This window comes from Sorghum bicolor, chromosome 2 (assembly GCF_000003195.3).
Source record: "Sorghum bicolor cultivar BTx623 chromosome 2, Sorghum_bicolor_NCBIv3, whole genome shotgun sequence".
NCBI lineage: Eukaryota > Viridiplantae > Streptophyta > Magnoliopsida > Poales > Poaceae > Sorghum > Sorghum bicolor.
In genome coordinates this window covers 64,733,035-64,760,918 of record NC_012871.2, presented here as the reverse complement: position 1 = coordinate 64,760,918, position 27,884 = coordinate 64,733,035, and the positions used below count along the sequence as shown (strand labels likewise).

Below are 27,884 nucleotides of genomic sequence, written 5' to 3'. Positions count from 1 at the left end.
TTTACGCGAAAAAGGATGAAGTATAAGACTATATGTATGTTGTTCCACGTGAGGAGCTGGCCATAAGTAGATTTTTGAACAGTTCATCTTCTCAAGCACGATGAACCTGTGTCCTCGTGTGATTCTTAATTTCTTTGTTTTTCCTCCAATCCAATCCTGCTTCCAATTTAGTTGTAACCTTGTGTGCTCCTTAGACAACAAGATCTTCTTGTGCTCATCTTGATGCTGCACTTAAGGGTGATGCATGAACTGTCCTAATAAAAACTCAAGGGTAACGAGCATTCAGACATTGATGATAAAAAAAAAATCCAGTGCTGCTAGCCCGTGGTAGCTCTTAGTCTGTTAATTTTAGTAGGATACTAGCATCCAAACAAGGTCTAGATGGCTGATGTTTTTTTATAATATATAAAGGTTAGATATCAGTAAGGAAGATTCGCACTCTACTCTTTTAATCATGAATACCTATTGCTTTTCTTAGTATACTACCTCTGACACGTAAAGAGGCACACTTAGTTTTTCTTTCTAAATGAAAGTATCTTATATTTGACCAAATTTATAATGAAGATTATCAACATTTATAGTACCAAATAGATTTACCATGAAAGTATATATCATGATGAATCTAATAATATTTATTTCATATTATAATTTTTAGTTAAATTTAAAATTTTTTGATTTAGAAAAAATTAGAATGAGTATTATTATACGTATAAAATAACGGACAGAAGTATTCTTATACGTATAAAAACATGCAAATATTTCCAAATGGCTCCATCATCTTACGGCCCTGGTGCGTACAATTGGGCCCAAACGCCGAATCCACCCGGTCCAAATAGCCCCGAATGGAAATTGGGCAACTATAGCCTTTTCTACTTTGGCATCACATCACATCAACGTTTTTAGATTGATTATTCTCTCTATCAAATCGACATTTTATCAGACACTAGCCATTGCTGCTTGGCGTTTCCTTTGGCCTCGTTCTTGTCCACTAGCCTGTATGGAGTACGGAACACATAGTACCGATGGAGTGCAAGCGAGCTCTCGTCCTTTTCCGCACACGTTGTCCAAGTTCATTTTGGTGTGGACTGCAGACGTTCACCTCGTCTTCATTCACTTCGCTGCAAGAAGAAGTCCCAGAATCTTACCACTTCGTCTTCACTTGAGGTTCATGTCTCACGTTTGCCAGGGGCCACCAGTCTAAACAAACCCTGAAATGAAGTGTAACCAATCTGGATCAACCAGTCCACACGTATATATTGCAAAGGTCTTACCTCTAAGCTAGAACCATCATGCATTGTTCAGCCTTGAAGAATTGACACGAGGAATTGGTGATGTGAATCATCCAATTCAATGCCAAAATTCAATCTTGTAAACTTGTGACAAATACATTTGCAGACAGCAAACAAGCATAGGGCCCCAGGAGCATTAGCTATTAGCAGCTGAAACACGAATCAAAAGTGTGCTATAAGCTTTACATAGCATCTTTTCGATGCAGATTTTCAGAATGATAAGATTGCCCACCGGTAGAATAAATTCAGCTCTTACCTAGAAATGATGTACTAACTTTAGCAGCATTTCCAGCTGGCTGGTGAACAATCTAGAGAGAGCCGAGGGAGGACCAACGGTTGGCATGGCAAGAGTTCATCCACAGAAGCTGGGTATGGGTGTAGGCTGTTTGCAGTGCGGGGAAATTCCCTGGTGCCTTTCGCCCCCTTGGGATGTCAGAACTTTCAAAATTCAAAGGTGATCTTCTACCTTTCTGCTTGCAACGTCCTGGCGGAGATGCCCATCTGATCTGCAAGACAGTACCTTATTCCAAGAGACTGTTAGACGTCGAGTATATTCCCTTCAAAAGGGTTTTGTGTTCTCACAACAAACTTGCATGTCTTCAAGCAACTCTGCCAGAGTACACGTGCAAACTATGTAGTAGTTATCTAAACCAGATTGCACTCTGTGCAGTTATGAGTGCTGGAACAAAATGAGAACCCTGATGCATATGCATGTAATTGATTTTCATACATTTGTTGCTTACAGTCCAGTACTCCAGTATATATTTATATGCTGTTCAGAAAAAGGTGAAAGAAGCCTGGGACAGTACGGTGTACTTATTATGAAACCGATGACAAAGTGGAGTATAAGGTAGAGGATATTGTTTAGAGTATAAAGTAGAGTATAAGGTATATGATCTAGCAGGCAGTGGCCCTCACCTTTTATTCCCTGCTGGACGAAAAAACACATCTGCATGAATTGTTTTTAGCAGTTGCAGATATTAACGCTTATGTAGAGGGGCGAGGCAGAATGTGTTCTGGCTGGAACAACTTGAATGCAAGCTCCATGGCATTGATATGACTATTCTCAGAAGTTCTAAATGCCCATTCGCGCCATCGAAAGTGTAATTTCTTCTTGCATAGGCATTTTAAATGCTGTGAGGAATCTGGAATAAGTCCATCTGATGATATTAAGACATTGATGCGTCGACTCATGCCAGGAGATGCATCTTTGGTTCCTATTTGGTCCGAATAATCCTCTACATGTATACATCTGTACTCTGCGGACGAGGGACAAAGTAGCAACATACGAATATATGAAAATGCCACAGGTATGTAAATGGAAAAACACGTTAGAACATAAAAATAGAAATTTAAAACTGAAAATGAACAGAGAAGTCATGCATGTATGGGGGCTATTGTAGTTAAGAACATGAACTAGGGTCTTATGGAACAAGTCCACATAATAGTTTTCAATCAAAGCTGAAGAGTGAAGTGCTCGATACTTCAATTGCCGTCAAGGAAAAGCAAAGAAAGAGAAGAAACAAGATTGCTAATGACCTGACTCTACCTCCCCAGGTTTCGTACTGCTGCATTGTGATGCTGATCCAAAGAATCTTTCTCCATCTATGTGCTCACCACTCAGAGAAGCATCGTTGAACATGAAATGACACATTGTGAACCTTTGGCCAAGCCCAGGCAAGGTGCCATGCAGGGGAGGCTAACTCTTGGAGCTTTAAACATACCCTGATCTTTGGAGAATATATGCATGAAAAACTGACCATAGATATCATTCACAAAGATCGTACAGCTTCAACTACAACTAGGCCATCTGGAGGTTGATAGGTGCTCTACATGTCCATGCAACAAAGAAGCAACTATAAGGGAAAATGATAATATAATATTAAAAGCAAGATTCTATCTTCTTATAGTGCTCAATGGAATGTTGCGAACATAAAGTGGATGCTTCCAAACTAATATAAATTTACGAAGAACTGCTCTGTTCTTCCCACAGAAAAAATATCATTTGGTAGCCCTTCCACCACACTATAATTTCCACCTAGTAGTGGATCAACAAAGCTCTCTTCTATAGCCATCAACTCAATTTTGTACTGAACTATGTCACGAGGAAGGGATCCTTTGGCATTGAGCCAGGTAATTGGTGATGTGTTGGATCCTTTCATAAAGTCAGCAACAATGAGGATTAATTATGGTGACAAGGAGATCACAAATGGCACTGGACTACGAGCATCTGCTGTGTTCAATGCACCACATGTTGAGATTGAAGGCCACGACCAAACAAAGCTCTACACACTTGTAAGTGACCATAGTAGATTGCAGGATCCTGATATGTAGTGTGCATGTGTTTTCGCATTGCATTGTGTAAGGTGAAACATGACTTTGATTGCAAGAAAAGGTTCAACTAAAAAGTTTACTCTCATGTGAGAAGAGATAACGCATACTATAACCAGAGTAGTTCTTAGAGTGATCCATGCACCCAAACTTTAATTTATTTTTCATGTATTTTCTCTTTAAGAAAAAAAATACAACATAGACATACTTAGAATAAGCAATAAAACTTGCACAAATGTTGGTTTATATAAATATGTATAACTTTCAACAATTATGAATTATTGATTAGGTTGAACAGAATGTTGTTTTGAGAACAAAAAACAGAGTATCTCACTGAATGGTATTTGTTGGTTGTACAAAGAACGCCACACTGAATCCTTTTGCTGATGAAAAGCTCATGTACCCTACATACTATTTTAGAATATGCTTCTGCACCCTATCTTGCTTGTACTCTCTGGTATGCCCTTACAAGTACATTCGTTGCATGGCACGCTCTCATGTTACTGCCTCTGCCTGTGAACATTCTTTAAATCCATGGTAAAAAAAAACTAAGGAAAGTCACAGATAAATTACTCCCACACCCGTACAGCTCTAGCTTGCTCACAGACACATTGTGCACGCACAACATATGCTGCACATGCAGAACATGGCTGTAAGTGCTAAACAACTTGTGCTTTATCGCGACTTATGGCTGATTTTGGTTAAAAAAAATTCACCTTCCAGTAAGGTCATCAAAAGCACTCTCTTTTTTAAACCCCTACCATTTGCTCTCTAGAATTAAGTCTTGGCTCCTTTATAACACATGAAATACAAATGCTAAAGTTCAAACTTATCTCTTCTAAGGTTATGGTGGATCCTGATGCACCAAGTCCGAGCAAACCAGAGTACAGGGAATATCTGCATTGGTGAGCTTATTATATTTGTTATTCAAGTACTGTGTTGAGTTGCATCTTTCCCAAACTCTGGATAGCACCACCTCTCCGAAAGAAACAAATGAATGCTGCTTGGCAATTGGCACATTATTTTTATGTTTGTAGTTCAAGAACCCCTTACCTAGATAACCTGCAGGATTGGATGCAGCCCTCTCAAAAAAGGAGGGGGGTGTTTCTTTTCCATCCATCAACATCTGAAGAACTCTTGTTATGTATGCTATTGGGTAAGAAAGCACAGTTTCTGCGATAGTGTAACTTTTGTTTTCTATCACCATAGTTCGCTTAACCTAAGTATCGTTGTTCAGAATATCATTTTATTATGAACAAATATTAGTTTCAAGTTGAATTGATATCTGTAGTATTGAAATAGAATGAGTAATATTGCAGAAATAAAATGAGTAATTGCAGATATTTTTAGTTTCTAAATTCGTCGAGAAGATATCTTACAAAATTTGTATGGACAAGATGCTCTGTACGGTGATATATAAAAATCTGTCAATTAACTATTTCATGGATGAATTAAAGAGAACAGTCATCGACCCAAATTGTAACCTGACCACTTTAATATTATAATTCTCAGTGGCTACAATTATCAAACAGAATAAGGTAAACTGCTATAGCATTTAATCAGATAAGGCATTAGGTACAAGATCGACATGAAAGATATTGCATATGCATGCATCAAGTTAAAGTTTTACGCTTATTTTGATAGTCTGGAACTATGGGGATAAAGGCTTACACTGCTTAGACTAGAGTTCAAAGAATTCATCAAAAGAACCAAGTGGTATTGATACTGGTTATACTATGGTGACATTGACTTATATTGCTAGCATACTACTTAGCACACTCAAATTACAACTATAATTGCTTAATTTACAAAGAGAATAATGTAACATGATTGCCATTTGCAGCAATGAAGTATTTCATTTGATTAATTGATCAAATCCTATATTGCTACTTGCTACTAGGAATCAACCACCAGAGTGTATATAAAAATCCATATAACAGATTATATTTATTAGTGTGACTTGTGAATTAGCACATCAGCTGTTGTTAATAGAAAACACTCAAGTTTACCTCTTACATGAACATCAATCTTCCAATGTCATGTATGTTTTACATAGTTGTATACTTAATTTTATCGATTATAGTCATTTACTTAATTATCTACATAGTGCATAAGAATTTTGATTGCAATCAAAGATCTAAAGACAGGCTCTTGTTTCTTTTCATCTTGTTTATTTTCTACAGGTTGGTGACAGATATACCAGAGGCAAGAGACATACGTTTTGGTGGGTAACGCCTTACGTAACCTCTTCTTACTGAATTAGCATTTAACACATGGATCTTTTTAAACTTTTTTTAGGCTGCATCTTCAAACATTATTGTTGCACACAACAGCACAAATAACTCCAGAATCATGTTGTATCATAATTAAATATACATGATACGTGGCATCATCCACTTAATTTAAATGTGTCACCAGCACCTTGCTCTTGGAAATGCAACAAATCATGTGGTCAGTTAAATGCATATCAAATGGCAAAACATCTGATGATATTAAAGGATTCAAGAAACTATGTAAGAACCACAATTGCAAATGTAACATGTAGAATTTGACAATAATAATTGCTATGAAAGACATACAAGGCTTTGATGAAGGAACTGCTTTGGTCAGCAAATGGTCATATGAATTTCATTTCAAAGATGCTATGTAACACATCATTTACAGTAAAACTTTCCAAAACCCTTCATGCATTTATCTTATGTTGTGTGCAAGTTATTATGCCTGGCATCCATGCTTAGTATTACAGATGATGTCAATATTTGAAGAAACATGCACGCATGGACTTGTAGTAAGTTCAAGAATTTTGTACTGAACTAAATCTGTCAAATTTTTCCGACATTAGTGACAAGTGGTGTCATGTAAAATACCAGGATCTGACAGCTGCATCAAATACTATCTGGCCAAATGCATGCTAGGTGAATTTAATAGGTTCAAGAAAAAAGCTGGCATTATCTTTTCATCAGACTTTCTGGTTTGGTTCAATCTCCTTAATTTCCATAGTAGCTACAGCTTGCCTCTTTTGAATGCAATTTCATAAAATCTCCTACCTTTTGGATTAAGCATCATTCAGCAATTGAGAGAATACAATTAGATAACCTTGTTGAAGACTACACTTACAGAGACTCATTTTAATAATGCATACCTACGAATCAAATGCAAAGCACTTTAGAGAGAGGGGGATGAACCCCACTCTAATATGTGACTGCACCTATTTTGATGCAGGTTAAGCAGTTGCACGGTTGTTATTTGTCCAACAGCACCTCAAGTTGAGGATCTGACATCATGGTATTTTCTGTGGGATGATGAAGCTATTGCTACCTATAGCAATAACTTCAATGTGAAAAACAGTTAGAAAGAGTCATTAGTACAAAATGGCTAGTGCTAGCCTTCACCTTACAAATTACAGCAAAGCATTCTAATAAGGAATACACACTTTTTCAGGCAATGAAATAGTCCCCTATGAAAGCCCAAGACCACCAGCTGGAATTCATCGAATTGTTTTTGTGCTATTCAAACAGCAAGCAAGACAAACAGTTTATGCACCAGGATGGCGGCAAAATTTCAACATCAGAGACTTCTCAGCAATTTACAATCTTGGAGCACCAGTTGCTGCATTATACTTCAACTGCCAAAAGGAAAGCGGTGTTGGTGGCAGAAGGTAGGACAGAAACTTTATATTTTAGAAAAATATAGCAGTAGATGTTAAATAGACACTAAATCTCTCAGATCCAAAAGGGTCCTCTCTCTAGATAGATGACAATGGTTGAGCATTGGGCATTAACAAGTCATCCAACACCAAGCACAAAGTCTAAAAAGGTCGAAGTATCAAAATTGAGGAATACTCAAAATCTAAAAGAAATACTTCTCCTCACATGATATATCCTTGGTTTAGAACAAATGCCTTTTAGGAGAGGAGTGTTCTTTCCTAAGGTGCTGCAGGCCATAAGCAAGCTATGTATCTCAATCAGTGCCTCTAGCATTGCTAATTGCTAATAAAAAGAAAAGGTCTCTTTCTAAGTTAAATGAGTGACGAAATGCTTGTCCATCACTTCACACAATGGCTATTTTAAGAAATAAGCGATACAAGCCTATGAAAAATTAAAAAAACAACACAAACAGTACAAAAAGATCATGTTCCACCTCCTTGCCATATACAAGAAAGAGGCACACATAAATTCACTATCACAACAACCCCTCCCTCTGTTTGTGTTCTTTCTACACTTACACGAGAAATCAGGCATGTTATTCTAGGAGAACAGTTCTGTTAGACATTTACCATTTCTTAACAATATTTTATTGTTGATTTAACAGGTTCCTGGGATCAAGCTGAAGAACAGATACAGAGAAACATCAACATCAAGGCAATAACATTCACAATTCAGAAATTAATCCACAAAACAGTTGAAAATATATGAGATGTTAGTTGGCAGCTAAGCTCTAGAGTAATTGACTCGTATCATATGAAACAAACACAGTATTTGGAGGTCATCTTCCTATATTACCCACCTCAATAAAGATTATGATGTTCGTATTAGCAATTATGAGAAAAGGTGTTCACTTACAAACAACTCATTTGTGTCTAAGCATGAAGGAGACCATGCCACATGGACATGGCCATCCTGCGTGCTCAGATAGCGCACCATCTGAGAACTAGCAGATTGACCCGGCCTGCTAAGTGCTAAGGGCCTCACACACCCAGCGTCCATTCCAACTAAGATACGACAGGCAACGCGCCTATGAACCGGCGAGATGCGAACCGAAGTTTGCTTTGAACCACGCGCCCCCCAGCCACCGGGTGCACGCCGCCGCGCCGCTCACTCACCGTTTGGCACCGCAGCGGTTCCGAATCGACAGTAGTATAACGAGAAACATGATAATCACAGAGGTGGAGACTGGGGACTGGAGGAGATACATTACCGTTGAGAAGAAAGAGAATCGCGGCTGGGCGACGACGAGTCGAGCGGTCGAGGCGAACGGAGCCCACTCCGGTTGCCCGTGGAGAGCGCGGGAGGCGTAGCAGCAGGTGGTCGCATTGGTTCGCGTCGGATCGCGCCTGTTCGGCTGTTCTCCGCCGTACCTGGGCGTTGGAACCCATAGGGGAGGGCCGGAGGGGATGGGACGGTGGTCTACGATGTCGACGCCGACGAGGAGGTGGGTCAGGTGGCTCGTGACGCCGACGACGAGGCGATGCGAATAACGGAGCGTGGGCTGTGTTGTCAAAGGAAAAAAAAAAAAACGGAGTATGTGAGCTGTGGGCTTATCTCGGCGAGGAGGTCAGATTGCGAATAACGGAGTGTGGGCTGAGCTTATCCACCGGAGTGTTTTTTTTAATATGCGTGTCATGTATTTCATTAAGCAGAGAAATAGAGTCTTACAATATACTTAGCCAGTAATCCATAGATTACCTCCGAGCTTCAACGGACCATAGCCAAAGCAGAAGCAAAGATTACATATTACAAAACAGCAAGCTTGCACCAGTTGGGGAGACAGCGGGGTCATAGGGCGAGAACCTCCCGCAACGGCCTATAACCAGCTGCCACCAAAGCGACGCCTCCTCGAGGATGGCGTGAAGAAGAGCCACAGGCTGTCTATGGACATCACCAAGGAGGCCTGTTCTGCTAAAAAAACAAAAAACAAGGAGGCCTGTTTTTACCAAAATTTCCCGAGCAAATCCTATAAACGCTGAATTCTATCCTGATGCAATCCAATGTACAGGGGTTAAGTTTGATCCATAGAACTTCTACAAGAAAAAAAAAACATGGTGCGATTAGTTATGGGGAGAGAAAACAAAAAGAGCCACCCGTCGCCATCAAATAGAAGAGATTATAGCTTGGCGTCCATCTCAATATCTCGTAGTCGACACCATAGCTCTTGACCATTTTCTGAGAAATGATGATAATATAAGTTGGTCAACAATTTACACTGAGTGATGTCGGCGGGGAGTGACCATCGTGCATTTCCATCCAAAGGTACAATCCTGATGTTGTATTAACAACAGCAAATGTAGCACAAAGGCCAACTAAATTCCTTCCTACAAATCCCTTCTCGATTCGATGGCCAATGCCCTTACATTACGGCCGTTTAGTTCCTCAAGTATTTTGCAAAAAATCCAAAAACCCAAAACCTTGAGCAGCCCACCAAAATTCTAACACCAAAATTTTTTAGTTTTGGTGTTTACTTCCTAAAAAATTTTGCAAAATTTTTCAGATTCCCTATCACATCAAATCTTGCGGCACATGTATAAAGCATTAAATATAGATAAAAAAATAACTAATTGGATAGTTTATATGTAATTTGCGAGACGAATCTTTTGAGCCTAATTATTCTATTATTGGACAATTTTTGTCAAATACAAATAAAAGTGCTACTGTGTCCATTTTGCAAAAAAATTTGGAACTAAACAAGGCCAATGTCCCTATTTAATTTTGCAAAAAGTTTAGGACCAAAATATTTTGGGCATGTTTACTTCCAAAATGCAAAATAGCAAAAAAAATTGCATTTTGCCTAAAATATTTTGAAACTAAACAAGACCACATTAACAAAATTAACAAAATTGGAAGCGTGTACAAGGAGAGTTTAGCATATGATGATGCCATCGGTGCCAAATGTTACTCTTTCGTACAAAAAAATTCTCGTTCTTTGAAAAGTTAAATATTATTAAATTTAACTAAATTAATATAAAATACTAACATATCATAAAATGAATCATAAAATATATTTTCATAATATATTTATTCAAAATGACCAGAGAGCAACGCCCGGTAGTCGCTAGCTCAACGAGTCAGCACCTAAGCGGCACCGGGGCCCACAAGCCGCGATGCTGACCAGCTGGTAATAATATAAATATATTATATATTATAAAATGAAGTAAATAATTGCACACGCCGTCGTTGGTTTGTTCGCGTTCGGCGGACACTTCGAACGGACAAAGCAAAGCAATGGCGCCGCCGCCGAGGTGGCTACGGCGGGAGGTGTTCGTGGGGCTCGCGCTGGGTCAGTTCGTCTCGCTGCTCATCACCTCCACCGGCTTCGCCTCCTCCGAGCTCGCTCGCCGAGGTACGCTGTGCCGCCCGCTGTCTTTTCTGTTCCCTTACGCCGGCGACGACGTCCTGTGCAACCTGTTTCGTTCCTAGGGTAGAACTTCCTGGCGGACCAACACTGCTGCAATTTTTCCTTTTAGAAAATGGAAGGGACCTTCCCACTCTGCGTGTCCGCACACAACGTTGCTGCAAAATTACTGGATTATGTTATCGTTCTGAATATAAAAGGCATTTTTTTTTCCAGTTAGCTATGTCTTCAGTTGTGCCGTGATTTTGGTTCACAGCTTCTTCGTGTTAGGTTGAGACCTGTCATTTGTCCCATTTCTTTCTGTGTTCAGAAAAAAAAAAACAAAATTGTATGACCATATTCAGATGACGAATGGTTTAGAATTGTGTGGATTGAAAAATTCTGAAGATAATGCTGAATCATGAGGGTTTCTTTTTTCAGGTGTCAATGCACCTACATCACAGTCATTGCTGAATTACATCCTTCTTGCACTTGTTTATGGTGGAACACTGCTATACAAAAGGCAACATATGACGGTATGTCTGGATGCTGCTTTTCACACTCACGGAAATGTTTGAAGGCTACTTGGGTAAATTATTAAACTGGGTAAATCGAAGCTAATCTTAAATTTTGTTCGTTCTAAAAGATACTAATCATGAACTATTATTATCACTTATACTATACTCAACTCATACAGTAGAATAAAAAATAACATACTGAAGTAGTCTCAAAAGTTATGATCACCTGCTGAGATGCTATTTTAGGTTTCAGGACACACGAGAGCAATCTCTTTAGAAGTCTTGTTTGGATCAAAAGTTGAGATGCTATTTTTGGGTTTGAGCACATGCCCAGCCTTTAAATTATTCCCATGGACCAGAAGTTTGTGTGGTACTGTTTCTCTTGTATGATTGATGCATGTACATTTCACGTTCAGTGTATGTGCACTGCTAACCAGGACCAATGGCCACCAGTGTATTTATGCGTATTCTTATTCTGTTCTTTATAAGTTATTCAAGGCTGTTCGTCGCCACTATGTTATGTGATGATTCAGTAATGTTAATGCTACTATCTAAGGAAAGCCTGAAATGTTTTCCACATTCTGTTCCTGCAGATCAAATGGTACTACTACTTGATCCTAGGCATCGTTGATGTCGAAGCTAACTATATTGGTATGCACCTTCCACTAGTGAATGTAAAGAAGGTGTTTTTTTTTCAGAATTGTAGTTTCATTTCCTTTTCTTGTGTATATGCTAAGTTGACTTGTTTTTTATTCACACAGTTGTGAAGGCTTATCAGTACACGTCCTTGACCAGTGTGATGCTCCTGGATTGTTGGTCTATTCCATGTGTCATTGTGCTCACTTGGATCTTCCTGAAGACAAAATATGGGCTGAGAAAGTTCATTGGTGTTGGAGTTTGCGTGGCTGGCCTTATTTTGGTTGTATTTTCTGATGTGCACTCTTCTGATCGAGCAAGTAAGAACATGCTTCATTTTTTCTACATATGGAATTGCACTATTACAGTTCTGATATATCCTTAGTGCACAAAGTGTTTTTGTACTAAATATCTGAGTTATAATTTGGCTATTTATTTCTCAGTTTTTTTGGGGGGTGTTTGTGACCTTAGAAACTCATACTTGATTGTCTGATCTCCTCACACTGAGCTCTGCTAGGATATGGAAAATGGAGAAAAAGTGCTGAATTTATCCCAAGATAGTAGTGTAATGTTCCAACTCAATTTTACCTTACACTTTGGACTGTCTTGCAGAAGGACCCAACCCCTTGAAAGGTGATTTGCTTGTCATTGGAGGCTCCATGCTTTATGCCATCAGCAATGTTACCGAGGTAGAAACAACTACACTTAGCTCAAACTGATGACAATACAATTCTCCTTCAGCATACTTCCATCTGGACTTGATTCTTGTTAGCATATGCATGAGTTGATTGTTACCACTTTTTTCCATGTTTGTGAAATGAATATTTGTGTCGGTTGAGCTTTGAAAATCTTTCTGCAATTTTAACCCTCAAATGTCTCATTCTCTTTCCTAACATATAAATATATGCCTGGAAACTTCAAGGATTTCTGTCTACAATATTTCAGGAGTACTTTGTCAAGAAAAGCAACAGAGTTGAGGTGATGGCAATGCTAGGTGTTTTTGGAGCAATTATAAGTGGTATACAGATGTATCCTTTGCCTTTTAAACCAATAACTTAGCTTGATTCAATACTGAAAGCTTCTTTTCCTAGTTTCTTTTATTCATAGTAGTTTCGTCTGCAACACTTCTACAGTTCTACTACAAACAAAAGAAATAATTAGCTATTGAGAAATTCAAGTATATCAAGTCATCAACACTTGTGCTTGATGGTTTGAACTAGACAGATTTTTAGTAGTTCATATTTCTGCTGATATGCAATACAGCAGTATAAACACTTGCTCATAACTGGTTCTACACGATCATCAGTACTATAAGAATCTCCCTTCTAAAATAAGTTCATAAGTATGATGTAGGAACGTGTGAAACAAGATTTTGTTTTTACCTGAATGAAATGGGAATTCTTTTGACTTCACATTGCCACATGTAATAGCAAGATTCTACAATCCCACATTCCATTTCCTTGACAATGATATAGAAGCATACTTGAGCAAAAAGAGCTCAGATCGACTCACTGGACTGCTGGTGCGGTGAGTCTCCTTATATCTCTGTGCCTCGGGCAATAATTTGAGGTCAAGCATGTTACATTAGATAGTCACCTTGTCAGTTATTATTCTTTTTTACTATTATATGTACTTTTATACCTTTCAGATCCTTCCCTTCATAGGGTTTGCATTGGCAATGTTCTTGTTCTACTCAACGGTACCAATTATACTCAAGGTATAAATCACTTTATCTAAGGAGAAAATCATGATTTCCAGAGAAAAAAAAATACACAAGTGTGCATTTGATTGTTACAGATATGTGGTGCAACCATGCTTAATCTCTCACTCCTGACCTCAGACATGTGGGCTGTTCTAATACGTATTTTTGCTTACCATGAGAAGGTACGAGCACATGGATTCCTTTCTCTATTCGCTTAACACATTTGCCATTCATAAATTGATCCGATGGAAGCAATCTCTGCACATGAAGGTTGATTGGATGTACTTCGTTGCTTTTGCTGGCACAGCAACTGGCCTTGTCATCTACTCATACAGGTACTGTGCATTTTCAGTTTCTATTGGCCCCGAACATGGATAGGTACAGAGTAGCTATTTACTGCACGGTGTTACGGCTCACAAATTTAAACTGCTGCAAGCAGGGGCTCAAAGCAGATTTCCGAAGAGACAGCACAGGTTACACAGGCCATGGATGAGGAGGCCGCAGCGGCAAACAGCACAGCACAAGTTCCTGGTGTCGGAGATGGTGGGCCAGCCTCCAACAAGGACTTTTCATTAGCTGCCACTGCCTCAAGGTAGTCGGCAACCGGCTGCAAAACTAGACTTGCAAGAACATGTATACAGTGGTGGTTGATGTAGACGGTTGGACAAGCCTTTGGTTGTGAGTGATGTTTTGCTATCAGATATGAGAGAAGGGGTTAGGAGCTAGGAGAAGTACATGTATAATATAGTTCCTTGTTCGATATAATTTATATATACGAAATGGAAATGTATTGTTCAATTAATAGTCTAGATTAAAAACTACAACTATTGTGACATACAACACATGTCTTGCAGGGAGTCCGGATTGAAGCTTAGGAAAATTAAGATCCAATCCATACATTCATAATTCAGTTTATTTGCAGCAAAAAGAATTTCAAAAGGAGGTAAAATATTTTCTTTTATCAGCCATCTATATAGACCATATAAAGAAATTTGAATACCAGTTTATACATAACCAATTTCTCTAGCATATGAACCCAAATGACTGTTTGATGCTTGTGGACAAGGTAAATACTAAATGACAAAAGAAGACGCCTTGTTCAAACTTGATAATTGATTTACTCATCATCTTATACTGGAATAAGAATCAATGGTCCATTCTTTCCGCTCTTGATCAAGTGCTTGATAATTGATTTATATTACTCATCATCTTCACCGTCTTCATCCATTCTAAGACCAGTTTGCGTTTTGCCTCCTGTATGCGCCACCTCTCTTGAAATCAATCAACAAGCTGTTGAAGTGTGCTCAAGTTGATCAAAGCTAATCATATGGGATGACACAGTTGTTGAGTTGTGCTAAAAAATGACCAGTGAACTGTCCAGATAAGTAGTATGATGGATGGTTCACCATTATGGACTTGCAATTAGCATTTGCAGGAAAAAATCTGGTGAGTCTATGGAGTAAGTTTCCAATCTGACTTACGAACGGTCTAGAATTATGTTTGCAAAACAGCCCGAGAAGAAGTATATGCAAGCAACACCGAGCAATATCGATACTTGTTACTGAGATAGCATTGGTTTTGGATATAGAACAATCGTCCTCAAACTTGACTCAATTTTGATACATAATGTGAAAATCATTCTCCAAAAATGAGCCAAGACTCCAAAAATGCCCCTAAAAGCACCCATTAAACAATTCAAGCAATTTGTGGTAACCAAACCGAGTTGGGTCCTTGCATAATAGTCACAACATATTTATGCATCAATACAGCCTTTGTCTGAAATTTAGAATAATATCAATCTTAGCATTAATAGTACACATCCCTTCCAAAGCAAATCATAGGAGCATTATCCATTTTCTCGATAATTTTAGCAAATCGGACGCCACACTGTTTAAGTTCTCTTCATTTCAGAAAAGCCATAACAGAAAGTATTGTTTGCTGACTTTTTGTAAGATAAAAATATTACTGAATGGATGGTAGATTCGGCTGATAAGCTCAAGTGAACAACTTGAGGTAGAGTATTCCATTTCCATGCAGGCGTGCACTTTGATGTGATTGAGGTTTCGCTTCTTTTCTTCTTTCTTGCTCATTTTCTTTGCATCATGATATTTCTTTTGATGCCTTCTACTGTGACTTATTCAGCTATTTTTCAGATATTTTCCTTCTTGGTGTGAAAACTGATAAAGCAATCCGATACTAGAAGATATGCCGTACTAGCGCTAGCGTCGTAAGGAAGCACATATTCTGGATTTGGGATGAGCACTAGTGCCATGGCCCATAAGTCTTACTATAGTAGCTCTAGTGCCATTCTGCCATGATTCTTGCTAGAGCTACCATGATATCAGAATTTGTGCTTCCTTGTGAGATGCAGTGTTCTTCTGACGTAAAAACACAGAGTGATGCGTCCCACTGTTATGGACAAATTAACACGCTCATCCAAATCCAGAATACTTATGAAATTATGATCGATTTCATTTATTTATTCTTTTAGAATGCTCCATAGTTGGAAGGGACAGTGAATATGACCCTAGTTAGACTTTAAAAAGAAATTGCCTGGCAAGGATACATCGTACGAGGGGCATTAGTGGATTACCCTTGTTGCCTGCAGGGATTTACATCGTGCAGGCATGTACAATACGGCCTTGTTTAGTTCACACCGAAATCCAAAATTTTTTCAAGATTCCCCGTCACATCGAATCTTGAGACACATGCATGAAGCATTAGATATAGATAAAAACAAAAACTAATTACACAGTTTGTCTGTAATCGCGAGATGAATCTTTTGAGTCTAGTTAGTCTATGATTGGATAATATTTGCCACAAACAAACGAAAGTGGTACAGTCAGTGGCGGATATAAGCCTAGGGCCAATATGGCCATGGCCCTAGGCGTGGAAAAAATACTAGAGTATTTCTTTTGCTTTTTTTTCAGCTAAATCTACATATTAGCATTACTTTTGTTCATTAGCATGTGATCGATGTTGGTAATTCATAGTATTAGCCCTAGTCGTGAAAGTTCCTCAGCTCTGCCACTGGGTACAGTACCGAAATCCGAAATCTTTTCGGAACTAAACAAGGCCTACAAATATATACAATCACCAGAATTTTGTTTCATCTTCTCTTCAGGGAAAAGGCCAAAATAACAGTCCTCCTGAGATTGCGATGACATCTACAGGGCAACGCAGTTAGGTGCAAAGGTCTACCACTTTGGATTTTGACACGCAACGCCACTCTGACTTTTCGCTCACACCGAGCCATTTCTTGAGAAGCTTGAATACATTCTCATCAGACAGCAGGCCACGGTGGTCAGCCTCGACGCCAACTCTTTCTTTCGCAGAGAACCCATCAGCCTGTCAACACACATATGTGGTAAGTACACGTAAACCTGCTTCTGTGACTGATCAGTGATCGCTGAAGAAATCAAGCAAGAGACATGCCATTATAAAGCCTCCTCCAAATGAACTTAAAGGCATCTAAAAGTATCTAAAACTACTACTGACCAGGTGTGTATATTGCTACATATGTCCAACCTTTAATGCAAAAACCATTCCTAGGCCAAAAGAATTTCACTTCTTGATATTTTGGTCTGGCATTTGAATGGGGATTGTGTTGAACTAGGGCCTTGTTTACTTCCACCCAAAAACCCAAAATTTTTCAAGATTCTCCGTCACATCGAATCTTTAGACACATGCATGAAGTATTAAATATAGACGAAATAAAAACTAATTGCACAGTTTGGTCGGAATTGACGAGACGAATCTTTTGAGCCTAGTTAGTCTATAGTTAGACAATAATTACCACAAACGAACGAAAATGCTACAGTGTCGCGAAATTTTTTCCTTCGAGAACTAAACAAGGCCCTAGGTGTCTTTAGCAAAACTATGAATGCAGTGCTTAGCATATACATGCAATTACAAAAGGATGGTTATCATCTTACCCGTGCCGATTCTGTGGGAACTGTGCCATCTCCATCCACGTAAGTGTATGCCGGCTGAAAATGGAACACCCATGTGTCATATTCCCATGAAAAGCCATTGGAAGTTTACAGCCAGAACCTGATGAATTTCAAGCAAGAGGGTACAGTACCACTGTGTGACACACTTCCGACAGATCTCCAATCGGGGAGCTTTCTGAGCCATAGCTGTGGAAAATAGCAATAATAATAATACACTTAGAGCCAGAGGAATGAAATAAAATATTTCAATTGGCAGACTTGTCACTAGAGTATTTTCAACAAAACAATTCTTAAAGTATCCTCACTGAAAAAAAAAAGTATTCTGAACACAAGTTACAGCTCCAGCTGTGGAGCTAGAATATGTGAATCTCTTTGGACAAACGACTGACAAGGAACTGCCTCATTTTTATTTGATCATAATTCATATTGGCTATTTCTATTGAACCGTCTCAACTAGATCCTAAAGTTTCTCTACCTTGAAGTTTCTATGTTGATAACCTATAAGCCTACAGATAGTTCAAATAAGAATGATGAATATCAAAATAAAAATCTAGAGCGGAAAGAAAAACTACATGATGCGACTATCAACTGCCATCATAAATTCATAAATCATAATACTCACCATACATCATATGGAGTTTCATAAGATGTCCCGTATATATTGTAAAAGCTCACAGAATCTGGTAATTCAGCATTGTCTAGGATCTGGCGGGTCTTGGTGGCCCATTTGAAGACTGACATATTGAATGGTAGCGCTACTTTCTTTCCATTATACGTGAGCTACAGAGACATGAGAAAATGGAATGATCAGGTATCAGTGGATTAAAGAGTTACTCATACTAGGAGACATGCATAGTCATTGGGTATGAATTTCAGTGCCTATGCTGTAAGTGTGGGATTCTTAACTTTTAGTACCAAAGTCACTTTGCATTGATAATATATGTAATAACTGATAACAAATGCACCAGAAATATAATATGATCCAAAAAAAACATTGTTATCTTAGAATCTACCTCATTATTCCTTAAAGCTTCTTCAAACAAGGACACACAATCAGTCGCTTCATACTGGACAAGCTCCACAATCCCATCCTTTTCAGGATCCTTACGCCAAACCTGAATAATTGGTTTTTCCCTCCACTTGAATTCCGGATTTGGTAACATTTCATAGATTGATGGGCATTCAACAAGCTGCATATAATAGAATAGATTAAAAAGGGGAGGTTAATACAACTGCAAAGTTTTAGTCTTGTAGAGGTTGTTGGCTATTAGAACATGGTGAAGAAATTGTTCTAAAAATCATGGTAAAGAAATACCAGTTGATGCATTGCCCATCTAGATACAAAAAAGAAGCTCTCAAAACCATAAACAAATTGCAATCCAGTAAGTAGAGAATCATTGATGCATCCAGGGGCACCTGCAAGATAAATTTACTAATATAAAACAGATAGTCTGTCAAAGGACAGCAATAATAGAATAAATCAATTGAAATGTCCAATAAGTTACCTTGAAATGGACAAGCAATGCAAATCCATTTGTTGACATACTTAGTGAATACCTAGAAAATGGGGAAAAAATTACGACATGGATGTTTATGCATAAGCAAAAAGTATAACAAACATGAAAACTCACATCAGGATTCATAGACATGAAGCAGCGAACTAGCAATCCGCCCATAGAATGTGAGATTAAATTAACTTTTTTCCCTCCAGAGGTCTTATAAGCTGTCTCAAGTTTTGTTCTCAAACCAGCCATCGCTTTGTCTATCCTGCCAGATAAAACCACTGTTACAGCATCTTGTGCTTGCAGGACAGGTCGACAGTGAACTATTGGTCCACTCAATATTGATGTTACCAATTCAACACACAACGGCATACAAAGGGATCCATATATAGGAAAGTACCTGTTGCTTTGGCGAAAATCATAACCATATCCAAATAGTGTGGTCCCTTTCTCGTATCCACAGTTTATGAGCATATCAATCATATCATGGAAGTGATACACCATAGACAGATGGAGAAGTTCTACAAACTGAAGCATAAAATAAAAGGAAAAAAACATGTCACTGAAAATCTATGCTCTTGAGCTCTTCAGGGGCAGACCACATAAAGTTCAAGATTCTATGTGATTCTGAGCATCAATTTGGACAGAAAAGTAAAAGTACTATCAATCATTTTAGTCAGTGGCAGTACAACAAAAAACTATATAGCAGCTGTATTGATTCCATCAATTGCTTAAATGTGCTCATGTATACTTCATGTGCAAGGCATGACTACCACTGTCTCACTACTCTAGTTGTTGCCAGTACTCCACATAAGCCCACATATGCTGCATAGATTAGATGTCCCCAGTTCCCAGGGTATGTGTCCCTGGGAAGTTTACTAACACTCTGGGCACCAAAAGCATGATTGGATGCACTAAAAACCGATCTACTTCTTTTTGGTATTTTAGACTAAATTCTTTTGTTCCTCGATGCTCAATAAAACCCTCTTTTTTTAAGATAGAATCTTCCTCCGGGCTGAATTCCAAAAGAGAGAAACAAAAAGTTTCATAAAGTTCATTGAATGCCCTAATCTTATTAATTTAGGCATTAATATCAGATTTAGATATCTATCTTTGTCTGTCCATGATCCAAAAGTATTTATAGTGCACGTCTACCAAATGTCTATTCCTGTCTTTTCAACAAGGAGAAAAGATGAAAAGGGTGCTCTTATGGCAGTGATAACAATCACTAGTTCCTCTATATGGCCGTTTCATCATGTCCCCTTCCTATCCTCACCTATTCCCAATGACCCAGTGCAAGGCGACTCACTCACTCCAAATATCGTAAGGCCACCGGTCTCAAAAAAGAATATACCATGCTTAGAAACCAAGAAAAGGCTTTTTTTTTAATACCTCCCACTAAACTAATTAATGACCAAAAAAAACAAGCCGCAATTGAACCAACAACATAGGCTCACCCAGGAAGGATCAAGAATGTCGATGGCAAACAGGCCATGGTCGTCCTCCGGTACAACAATCTCCACATCGTCGTCCAACGACTCCACATACCCTGCGGAGGAACAAGCAACTCAGCTGGGGCGTTCCAGCTGGAGGAGGATGAGGCAAGGCAACCCACCGGTGTCGGCGTTGTAGAGCGACCAGAGGTACTTCTTGAAGTCGAGGTTGGCGAAGAGGATGCGCACCCAGACCCGGAGGTCGAACTTGGGGTTGGACTTGCGGCGCGCGTTCAGCACGGAGCCGCCCATCCCGGACACCAGCAGCACCGGCTCCCGGCCTCCCTCCTCGCTGTCGTCATCCCCGACCCGTCTGCCTCGGCGGCGCCCGCGGTGGAGGCGGCGGCGGCGGCGGCGGAGCACGCGGACGCGCAGTCGGAGCGCCGCGCCGAGCATGGTGGCGCACTGGCACTGGCAGCGGCGAGGCGGGCATGGGGGGCGAGCGCGGAGCGGAGCGGAGTGCGCGTGGTATTAATGGGCGGGAGGCGAGGGGCGCAGGAGGCTTCTCGACTCTCGAGCCGTCGCGTCGAGCGAGAGAGCGGCCGTGGCCCGTGGAGGCGTGGACCCTCGCCTGGTCCGGTCTCGCCGGCTCGCCGCGCGCGACGACAGGAGTCGGTGGAATGACCGGTCGGGAGAGGCGAGCGATCCCATCCGTTGGTTTGGGCGATCGGACGCTGCTACTCGGGCGTACGAGCGCACTGACTGACATTCTGACCCCAGCGTTGGGAGATGTCTGTCCGGATCGGAGAGGTATATTCTCTTTTCCTGTAACACTCTCGGTGGGCCTACGGGACACCACACCGGATGGCGTGACGGTTTTGTTTGTTTGGTTGAAAAGTTATAACTAAAAATATTATTTATTAAATTATAATAAAAAAATTGATAAATAATCAATAGATTTGACGTATAAACTCATCGCTGACTGGTGAGCGCCATGGTTGCTCTCTTTCCTCTTTTCTTTTCTAGGCCACTGCTGAGTCGACGTTTCTTGTGAGCACTTGCTAATACCCGCTCCAGTCCGTTTTAACTGGCGTGAGGAGCTTGATTCCAGATACCAAGAAAATTTACCAAGAAAATTTACCAAATAACGCGCTTAGGAGTATGCATGGAAAATTTACCAAAATTTTAGTTCCCCAAAATTTTGCAAAACTTTTCAGATTCTCCGTCACATCGAATCTTTAGACGTATGCATGGAGTATTAAATATAGATGAAAATAAAAACTAATTGCACAGTTTGATCGGAATTGACGAGACAAATCTTTTGAGTCCAGTTAGTCCATAATTGAACAATATTTGTCAAATACAAACAAAAGTACTACTATTTTTATTTTGTAAAAATTTTTGGAAGTAAATAAGGCCTTATATTAACTCAGCCTCATGATTAACGTCCGTGCCCGCAAACCAATGCATCGCCCACAAAACTAGTGGCTGCTATGCTTCGATGCATGACCATGTATGCATGCAAGGCTTTACTTTTGAGTAGTTTTTGTGACCAAAATAAAAAACCAGCACACGCCAGTTAAAATGAACCGAGGTAGTAGTAGTAATTCAGACGGTGACGCAACTATAGGACAATGACTCATCTATCTACCTGGCACCCTTAGGGCTTGTTTAGATTGGAGATAAAAAAAATTTGGGTGTCACATCGTATATGTCGGAAGGATGTCGAGAGGGGTTTTTAGAAACTAATAAAAAAATAAATTACATAGCTCGCCAGAAAACTGCAAGACAAATCTATTAACTATAATTAATTTGTCATTAGCACATGTGGGTTACTGTAGCACTTAAGGCTAATCATGAACTAACTAGGTTTAAAAGATTCGTCTCGCGATTTTCAACCAAACTGTGTAATTAGTTTAATTTTTTATCTATATTTAATGTTCCATGCATGTGTTGAAAGATTCGATGGGATGGATGAAATTTTTTTTGGTAGAGAACTAAACAGGGCCTTAGTTGACGAGTCAACCAACGCGAGCGAGGGATAAGCTTAAGAAGAGAAACAATTGCTTTCCTCTTCCCTCTATTTACAGAATATATTTTCCTTTTTTTCAAAATTATGTTTGCTTTAGCTTTATCATAAATCAAATTCCTCTAATTTTAATTAATATTGTAAAATTGCTCGCTACATAGTCAAGTGTAAGATGTGTTACAAGTGGACGTCGACCATCTGAAACCTTTGCCAATTCTCTCCTGGAAGTGGAAAGATATCTTCTACAGATTTCATTGCTAGATTATCAAGAGCCTCATCCGATCGAGCATATTACTCATACCAGTAACTATATGTCAACAACTTATGAATTTATACCAATAGCAAGTTTTAGTGAGTGTTGTCCAATGCTATAGTTTGTTTGTGGTATAGTGAGAATCCACCCATTTCTAACTCGTCAAGACTGCCTACTCCTTTTTCCTTCGTATGTTGAAATGATATTGTTGTTGAGATGGTGTGTTACAATGGTGCACCAAAGACCATAGTGTCTGATTAAGAGCCACAATTCGTGATAAAACTTTTGGGAAGGGCTTCGTGAATCGTGATACTTTGAGTACAGCACTTAACTTTAGCGCTGTATATCACCCCCAAAACAAGAAGTCAAACATAAAAGAGTAATAAAATGAATCTTGGAAGACATATTGAGGGCACGTGTGATTGCATTGGCACTAGCAGCTATCCACACTCTTTAATTACTCCTCGTCTCTTGTCGCCTACTGACTTTACTAGGCCGATTTCGACCGCCTGCCTTTCCTCTTTTTTCCCCCTTCGGCGCAGTTTTTAAGGCCTTGTTTACTTTTCGAAGTATTCTGCGAAATAGCAAAAATTCTTCATCATATAAAATCTTATGACATATGTATATAATATTAAATATAAATAAAAATAAATAATTATATAATTTATTTATAATTTATAAGATAAATCTTTTAAATCTAGTTAATTTATAGTTAAACAATAATTATTAAATATAACATTTTATAATTTTTTCACAAACTAAACCAGGCCAGGCTGGGCCGCGGCGATCGGGGCCGGGCCGGACACCTTGTCGCCGCTGGGCGGCGGCTATTGGTTGGGTTGAGTCGTTGACCGGACTACTAGCCTGGCCAGTGGCCACTGCACTCAAGCGGTGCAAACACGTGCGCCACGTACGGACCATATTAAATATGGACTCATGCGGTGCCACGTCGTCCCTCTCCAGCCAAGCTTTAATTCCTAGAATTAATATCAGCGAAACTTTTTTAAATTTAATTAATTTTATAAAAAACATCAATATATATAATATAAAATGAGTATCTCATGGAAATATATTCTATGATAAATCTAATTATACTAATTTGATAATATAAATTTTAGCGTTTTTGTTCATAAAAATTTGGTCAAAATTTAAAATGTTTGACTTAAAACAACTCTAAGATTTAAAACTTTTAGGAATAGGAGTATATGGTAACAATAACTCATACAATGATATAATAGTTGTATGATATTCCTAAATTTTATCTCATGGTGGTTGTTTCGTGAAACAACAATATCTTCGGCCTTGTTTAGTTCACCCCGAAATTCAAAAACTTTTCAAGATTCTTCATCACATCGAATCTTACGACACATACATGGAGCACTAAATATAGATGAAAATAAAAATTAATTGCACAGTTTACCTGTAAATCGCGAGGTGAATCTTTTAAGCCTAGTTACTCTATGATTTTTATGATTGGACAATGTTTGTCAAATAAAAACGAAAGTGCTACAGTTCCGAAAACCAAAAAATTTTCGGAACTAAACAAGGCCTTTCTCTCTTTCATCTACATCAGCAAAAATCCTAAGTGACACCGTATGAGACCGCTAATATATAACAATGTATTTGCCCAATAGAACGAGTTGATACATTATGTCACTTCAACAAATTTGAAAGAGAGGCGTTCCTTGTGACTAGTGTGAGACGGTTTCTCAAACCAAACACTTCTCGGCACTTCTTAGCAATCAAATTCTGGATTACATATCACTAGTGGACAAGCAAATACTCTCTCGGTTTTGAACTTTAAGACGTTTTGACTTTTCTACGTACATTATCTATTTTTATTTTACATGTATTTAGACATAAATATAGCGTATACCTATATGCACTGCAACTCGAGCAGACGATAATGATGAGAACGTGGCATGTGAGTCGTGAGAATAAGGAAGTGTTAGTGTGCACCGTGCACGCATCAAGCAGCCACAGAAATCACAGATGAAGCATGCAACCAAGGCGATTGAGCAAGCAAATAAAGGAAACGACTTGGTAAAGAATAAGAAGAAATTCATCCACAAGGTTTTTTTAAATATATATATATATATATATATATATAATTTATTTGAAAAGTTTAAGACCTAGCCGTACAATGGATTGGGCTATTTTTCTCCAGGTGGTAAGCTTTGCTTGAAGACCAAGATTGAACCCTGCTATATTTTCATCAATTGACATTATTAAAAAAACAGTGGATACAACCTCGTGTATCCGAGGGATGGGAGTATGGGATGAAACTCAACATCTGTGCTTCATCACATAGAGCTTACAGATTACACCAAGTCAATAAGTCATGCAGTCTCAGCATCTCTTATACCTTGGGGCCGTGACACCTCCAGTATCTGTGTTTAATCTCAGCATTGAACACAAACACAAAGTAGCGCACCCATCGTTGCCTAATCCCTACTAGGCTACTAGCAGTTGACACGTACTGATGAGGCGAAAACAACTGATCGTTGCTCAAATACACAATTACACGTTATAAGGGGAGTAGGAATGGTATATTCAGAAATTAAAAGGTGTAAAATTTGCATCTGAGCAAGAACCCTAATCAATAGGAAATGCAAGAGAAGTATTTCACTTATCAGCACTGCCAAAGGAATCAGAGCTTTCACCCCCAGCTGAAGCATCGGTCGAAAGTTTCTGGGCTTCCAAAAGCTTCATTTGCCGCTCAGCATGCTCTCGCTCACACTGGCTAATGCCCGTGATAATGTCCAGCATGGTTCCTGTGGTTCCAAAGAAGACCAGTGGAGCTAAGGATTTCCTCTTTATGCCCACAGGAATAGCAACAAGAGCACCCGCAACTGAGAAGAACCAAGTTCCTAGAGCACTGCAGTGGGCATGAGAAGAGTGTTTTGAGACTGGAGTAAACAAATTAGAATTTTTCGCACAAGACGTGAAATAAACCATTCTCAAATTGAACAGCAATAATAAAGCCATATAGTCTCAAGCAAGTTGGGGTAACAGATATTGAAACCCAAAATGACCCACCAACAAGAAGGGGGAAAAATAACTTACATAAATAAACCAAACTCAAATTCAAACGGGGATATATGTGTTCATATTCTCTTTACATATCTGATATCTATCATGCATGCCTAGCTGATACTCCCCCCATCCTGGAATTTAGTGTACCGAAGCATTAGAAAGTTGTACCCAAATACAAGGGACCATTAATCAAGCATTTCCCCCTTTAATCATGAAGATGGTAGCACCATACATGCAGGAATTAAATTGATTGAAAATGAAGTGAGGGTACCTGCATCTTTTGTATTACATATCTCTTAATCTATCTTAAAATCTTTACAGTACACTATATTCGAGGACGAATGGATATTGATTTGAGGCCTTGTGTGACCAATCTCTATTCAGGGGAAGATGCCCACTGAAATTCATGAAAAGCAATAAACAAAAAACAATCTTATTTATGATCTAACCTCTCCTCCCTACAAGCTGACCCCACCAAGCCTGAAGGAGCATAGCACATTAAATGTGTTGCCAATTGATTATTAGATATCCATGCAACAACAAATTCCCCACACAGTGAACAACATGAAAACTTGAATATAATGCAGTTCCCAACTGAATTTAGATAAACATGCCTTAGTAAAGAATGACTGAATTTGCAGTCTGAACTAAACCACCTACGCCAATTCAAACTGGGATCCAGCCTGAAGACCTCATATTGCAAGTAAACTTGTAGACAAACTTTTACTAAGTAAACTATCATGGATGTATCAGCAGTACTTAACAATCAGCAAAAATGCTGAAAGGTTTACCAAACTTAGAAGTAGAGAAATGAAGTTGAATTGTATTTCTGTAGTAATCAAACAATACTGAGGAACTCATATGGCCCAGAATACAGCCCCTTTTTTCTTTAAGAAAAATAAGATATTGCTGTTCTTATATTACTCTAATTCAACATTTTTTCCTTGAAAACATCTATAAAACCAGGCAGGTGCACATTCGCCATTTCTGATATCAACCTCAGTTTCATTCTGAAGAATGCATCAAACATGTTACTGGTTTCTTGATTATAAATTCTGCTTCAGGGGCGTGTTTACCCCTTCTGCAGACTCACATTACTGCAAAGCGACTGAAATTTCTTTTACCTGACAATGTTAGATCATACATCTTACAATGCTTTAGATTCAATATGCATGGCCCTGTTTCTAATTTTCCATTGAGGATTGTGACACTGGTTCGCGCCCTGCCTCTTTGTAACTCAAAAGTACATTCAGCCCAATAAGTCCCCTCTCAGCTAGTCAGCTCACAAGGCACTTGACAGAACGAAATGTCTTTCACGCAAGGAGATTGAGGTGCACAAACAAAATTCAGCTATATCTTTGTGAAAATATATATTTCCAGTGGCATGACTGCAAAGGGCTGTCAGTTTTTTTTTTCAGTCACGCAGCACAGTGCACAAGACTGCATCTATCAGTACAAGCAAGCTACAAAATCGTAGCAAACATTTCGAACAGAAGCCAACGCTCCCAGCCCTATAGGATATGTACGGATCCAAGCTACTGCCTCCACAGCAATTAGCGTCCTAATAAGCAAGACGGTCGATGCAAAGCACAGATAAATCTCGGTCACGCACCTACTACCAGCAGGGGGAGGGTAGTCACCAAATCGACATGGGTTCCTAGCTCTGCGAATCTCGGCCCAGAGAGAGGGGCCTAACTATCCAATCCATGAATCAGAGAGAGGGAGAGAGAGCGGGGAGATCACTGACTTGGCCACTGTGCAATCCTCCAGCTGCTTCTCGCCGCCGCCGACCCGGTCCATCGCCGCAAAGCCTCCTTCCAGCGGCTCCGTGGAGGACCTACCAGTAGTACGAGGTAAGGCGGCCGCCCTACTTAACGCCGGCCGCGAGGAACCTGATCCTGCCTCCGCCGCCGCCTGTCTCTGCCTGCGTACTGTTCGGAGTGCCTGTGTGTTTTCGAGTCGAGGAAGAAGACACAAGAACGAAGGTAAACCGTATGGGCCAGGCAACAATAGAAAAGCCCATTAGATACTGCAGCACTAGATAAGGCCCAGGCATCGAGAGTAAGGACCGAGATGGTGTTTCAAATAGGTAGGAGTAGTACATTAGATACTGCACCATTGGATTCTGCAGCACTAAATGAAAAAAAAATAAGAG

At 39.4% G+C, this 27,884-nt stretch overlaps 4 protein-coding genes and 1 long non-coding RNA gene across 19 annotated transcripts; 2 read left to right on the top strand and 3 right to left on the bottom strand.

Annotated features, from left to right (window-relative positions):
• LOC110433051 lies at positions 743–9,846 on the bottom strand. Of its 7 annotated transcripts, none has more exons than XR_002450429.1 (3): positions 8,538–9,846; positions 1,546–3,118; positions 743–1,439 (listed from the first exon to the last, which is right to left on the bottom strand). It is a non-coding gene; the product is annotated as an uncharacterized LOC110433051 (long non-coding RNA). The 7 variants fall into 7 exon arrangements; XR_002450427.1 differs by having other exon boundaries at positions 743–1,809; positions 2,208–3,118; XR_002450428.1 differs by having other exon boundaries at positions 743–1,795; positions 2,208–3,118.
• Positions 3,125–8,524, top strand: LOC8054807 (protein FLOWERING LOCUS T). 9 transcript variants are annotated; one of them, XM_021454649.1, is made up of 6 exons: positions 3,126–3,584; positions 4,464–4,525; positions 4,689–4,776; positions 5,804–5,844; positions 6,843–6,905; positions 7,062–7,198. In XM_021454649.1, the coding sequence occupies exons 1-6, from the start codon at positions 3,387–3,389 to the stop codon at positions 7,066–7,068; spliced, it is 459 nt and encodes a 152-aa protein (XP_021310324.1). In that variant the 5' UTR covers positions 3,126–3,386; the 3' UTR covers positions 7,069–7,198. The 9 variants fall into 9 exon arrangements, 8 of the variants coding, with proteins under 8 accessions (XP_021310323.1, XP_021310324.1, XP_021310325.1 ...); XM_021454650.1 differs by having other exon boundaries at positions 6,843–6,885; positions 7,062–7,186; XR_002450425.1 differs by lacking the exon at positions 4,689–4,776 and adding an exon at positions 7,932–7,945 and having other exon boundaries at positions 3,128–3,584; positions 7,062–7,278.
• On the top strand, positions 10,490–14,360 carry LOC8058996 (solute carrier family 35 member F1). Its single transcript, XM_002462609.2, has 11 exons — positions 10,490–10,676; positions 11,109–11,203; positions 11,779–11,836; positions 11,947–12,141; positions 12,434–12,510; positions 12,767–12,849; positions 13,297–13,348; positions 13,470–13,538; positions 13,619–13,705; positions 13,794–13,858; positions 13,963–14,360. The coding sequence occupies exons 1-11, from the start codon at positions 10,559–10,561 to the stop codon at positions 14,117–14,119; spliced, it is 1,056 nt and encodes a 351-aa protein (XP_002462654.1). The 5' UTR covers positions 10,490–10,558; the 3' UTR covers positions 14,120–14,360.
• On the bottom strand, positions 16,433–21,016 carry LOC8058995 (phospholipase A(1) LCAT3). Its single transcript, XM_002460470.2, has 11 exons — positions 20,594–21,016; positions 20,436–20,527; positions 19,379–19,506; positions 19,108–19,243; positions 18,982–19,033; positions 18,792–18,892; positions 18,490–18,666; positions 18,099–18,256; positions 17,608–17,662; positions 17,459–17,512; positions 16,433–16,871 (listed from the first exon to the last, which is right to left on the bottom strand). Exons 1-11 carry the CDS (start codon positions 20,865–20,867, stop codon positions 16,707–16,709), a joined length of 1,392 nt encoding a protein of 463 aa, XP_002460515.1. The 5' UTR covers positions 20,868–21,016; the 3' UTR covers positions 16,433–16,706.
• Positions 24,888–27,728, bottom strand: LOC8058994. The gene is made up of 2 exons (XM_002460469.2): positions 27,477–27,728; positions 24,888–25,571 (listed from the first exon to the last, which is right to left on the bottom strand). The coding sequence occupies exons 1-2, from the start codon at positions 27,527–27,529 to the stop codon at positions 25,319–25,321; spliced, it is 306 nt and encodes a 101-aa protein (XP_002460514.1). The 5' UTR covers positions 27,530–27,728; the 3' UTR covers positions 24,888–25,318.